This window comes from Orbicella franksi, chromosome 7 (genome assembly GCF_964199315.1).
Source record: "Orbicella franksi chromosome 7, jaOrbFran1.1, whole genome shotgun sequence".
NCBI classification, from domain to species: Eukaryota; Metazoa; Cnidaria; class Anthozoa; order Scleractinia; family Merulinidae; genus Orbicella; species Orbicella franksi.
The window spans coordinates 13,086,591-13,088,679 of NC_138151.1; the positions used below are offsets into that span (position 1 = coordinate 13,086,591).

Sequence of the window (2,089 nt, forward strand, 5' to 3'; positions counted from 1 at the left end):
GGTAAATTGTGGCATAAGCTGACGTGTTTCCGATGGAGAGGCGCACTCAAATGTCTGTGGATCTCCGTACCATTCGTTAAGGTAATTATTTTCGCGCGACTGACGACATCAAGACAAACAATTATCCCGCCTTCGGTAGCACGTAAAAAGACCGAAGTTATTAAGTGAACACACCAGAAGAATACTCATTCAGGAGAATAAGAAGGTAACGGAAAAAGAAACTGGACATAATTAAAAACAATGTCGGAAAACGTAAATACAGTGATGAATGGATCACAGCCATCGACCTGTTTCAACAATCCTACAGTAGAAAAAATCGGAAAAACGTTTTTTTACTGCTCGATTTTTCTTGTTTCGCTGGCTGGGAACACGGTAATCGGAATCATTGTATACAAGACGAAAACCATGAGAAAACCTATCAACTTTTTAATCGTAAGCATAGCCATCTCCGATCTGCTGTACCCGATTTTCTTGATCCCTATGTTGATGCAAGGGCTCTATATCAAGGACGCTTGGCTGATTGGTGGTCCTCTTGGCCAGGCCTTATGTAAGCTGGTTTTCTTCTTAACACATGCCTCCGGACTTGTGTCTGTTCTAAGCATGGTTCTGATAGCAGTGGATCGATTTGGAGCTGTGGTATTTCCTATCCGTTCTCCGCCCATCAGTTCAAAACTGTGCCCGTTCTTCATTCTCACCACTTGGATCATCGCGATGGCTGTAGGCTCCCCATATCTCTTCGTCATGAAACTTGTTGAATATCCAGGGAGATTGGAATGCAAGATGCTATGGAACGAAGTCTTTGGAGAGACCTTCTCTTTTAATAATTACTTCGTGGCATTTTCGGTCGTATTCATTTTTATCCCGTTAGTGTTGATAGCCATACTATACATTATCATCTTTTTAAAGCTCAAGTCGCGGAAGATTCCAGGCGAGCAATCGGCCAACACTGAAGCTGAGCAACGCCGGCAAAGGGAACGAAACGTGTTAAAGATGGCCATTGCTATTGTGTTGGGGTTTGCAGTTTGCTGGTTGTCCTTCATTATCATGTATTTACTCGTCTTCTTTGCATCGGATATCGTGATGTCTTGTGGCTTCCAATATTTTAACTCTTCTGCTTTTTTAATGCTCAGCGCAAATTGTGCCATAAATCCTTGTATCTGTTTTATTTTCAGTAGCAATTATCGTGAAGGACTTAAGACTCTCCTTAGATAAATGTCATTTGAACGGTGTATTAACCTTCTGTAGAGTCTGTCGAGAGGTTCAGTGGATCTAAAACTTATAAAACACGTTAATTTAAAACTGCTTTGTATTGTGCACCATAAATGCCTTTAATAAACTTTACAGATGGATTGGATACTGGCTGGGTAAGTTATCATCACTTTGGAGTTATGAGAAGTTTTCCGTCGCGTGGAAAACCATTCAAATAACATATTATTTCAATAATGCTTTTTATTTGAATCAACGTACCGTTGATAAACTTCACAGAACGGTTTGCAGGCGTTCTTTTGACATTTCCCTTTTTCACCAGTTGTAATTGTTTCGTGGACCCATTTCCAATTTTCATAACGGCTTGGGGTCTTGTATTTTATGTACAAGAGAGGAATTTAAAGAGTCATTTCATGTAAAATGAATGAAACGCTCTTTCTCCTCCTGCCTTTTTTTAATCGCCAAATGTTCCCTTCGTTCGACCCCGCAGTGATTATAAACTACAGAGGTGCAGCAAACATTTTTTATCTTTCAACAAACCGTTGTAATTCTTAGCCCTAGTCTGAACCTAAGACAATCAGTCTTTTGGCGCATTGCAATGGTTTATATACGTTAGCAGTCCTTTTCTTAATCATGAGGTTAATTGCATATTAGATAATTAAAACTTTCTGGTTCTGGCCTCTGCTGAGCTCATAATATAATTATTCATGTACCAGTTGTTTCTAAAGTAGTAGTGCCTGTCACAATTTTTGTTTTATTAACAAGGCGTAATAGAACATGTTGGGAGCGTTCTGTGTATTATTTTAGAGGCTTTACCTCTGGTAGCATTTTTAAAGGCGACGAATATTATTCCGTGTCACACTCTAGTTCATTTGTTGACCAG

The 2,089-nt window shown here is 39.5% G+C and overlaps 1 protein-coding gene across 1 annotated transcript; it reads left to right on the plus strand.

The window, feature by feature from the left end:
- The first annotated feature begins 240 nt into the window (after positions 1-240).
- LOC145493133 (RYamide receptor-like) lies at positions 241-1,252 on the plus strand. The gene has a single exon (XM_081472530.1). The coding sequence runs from the start codon at positions 241-243 to the stop codon at positions 1,210-1,212; it is 972 nt and encodes a 323-aa protein (XP_081328656.1). The 3' UTR covers positions 1,213-1,252.
- Positions 1,253-2,089: the final 837 nt, after the last annotated feature.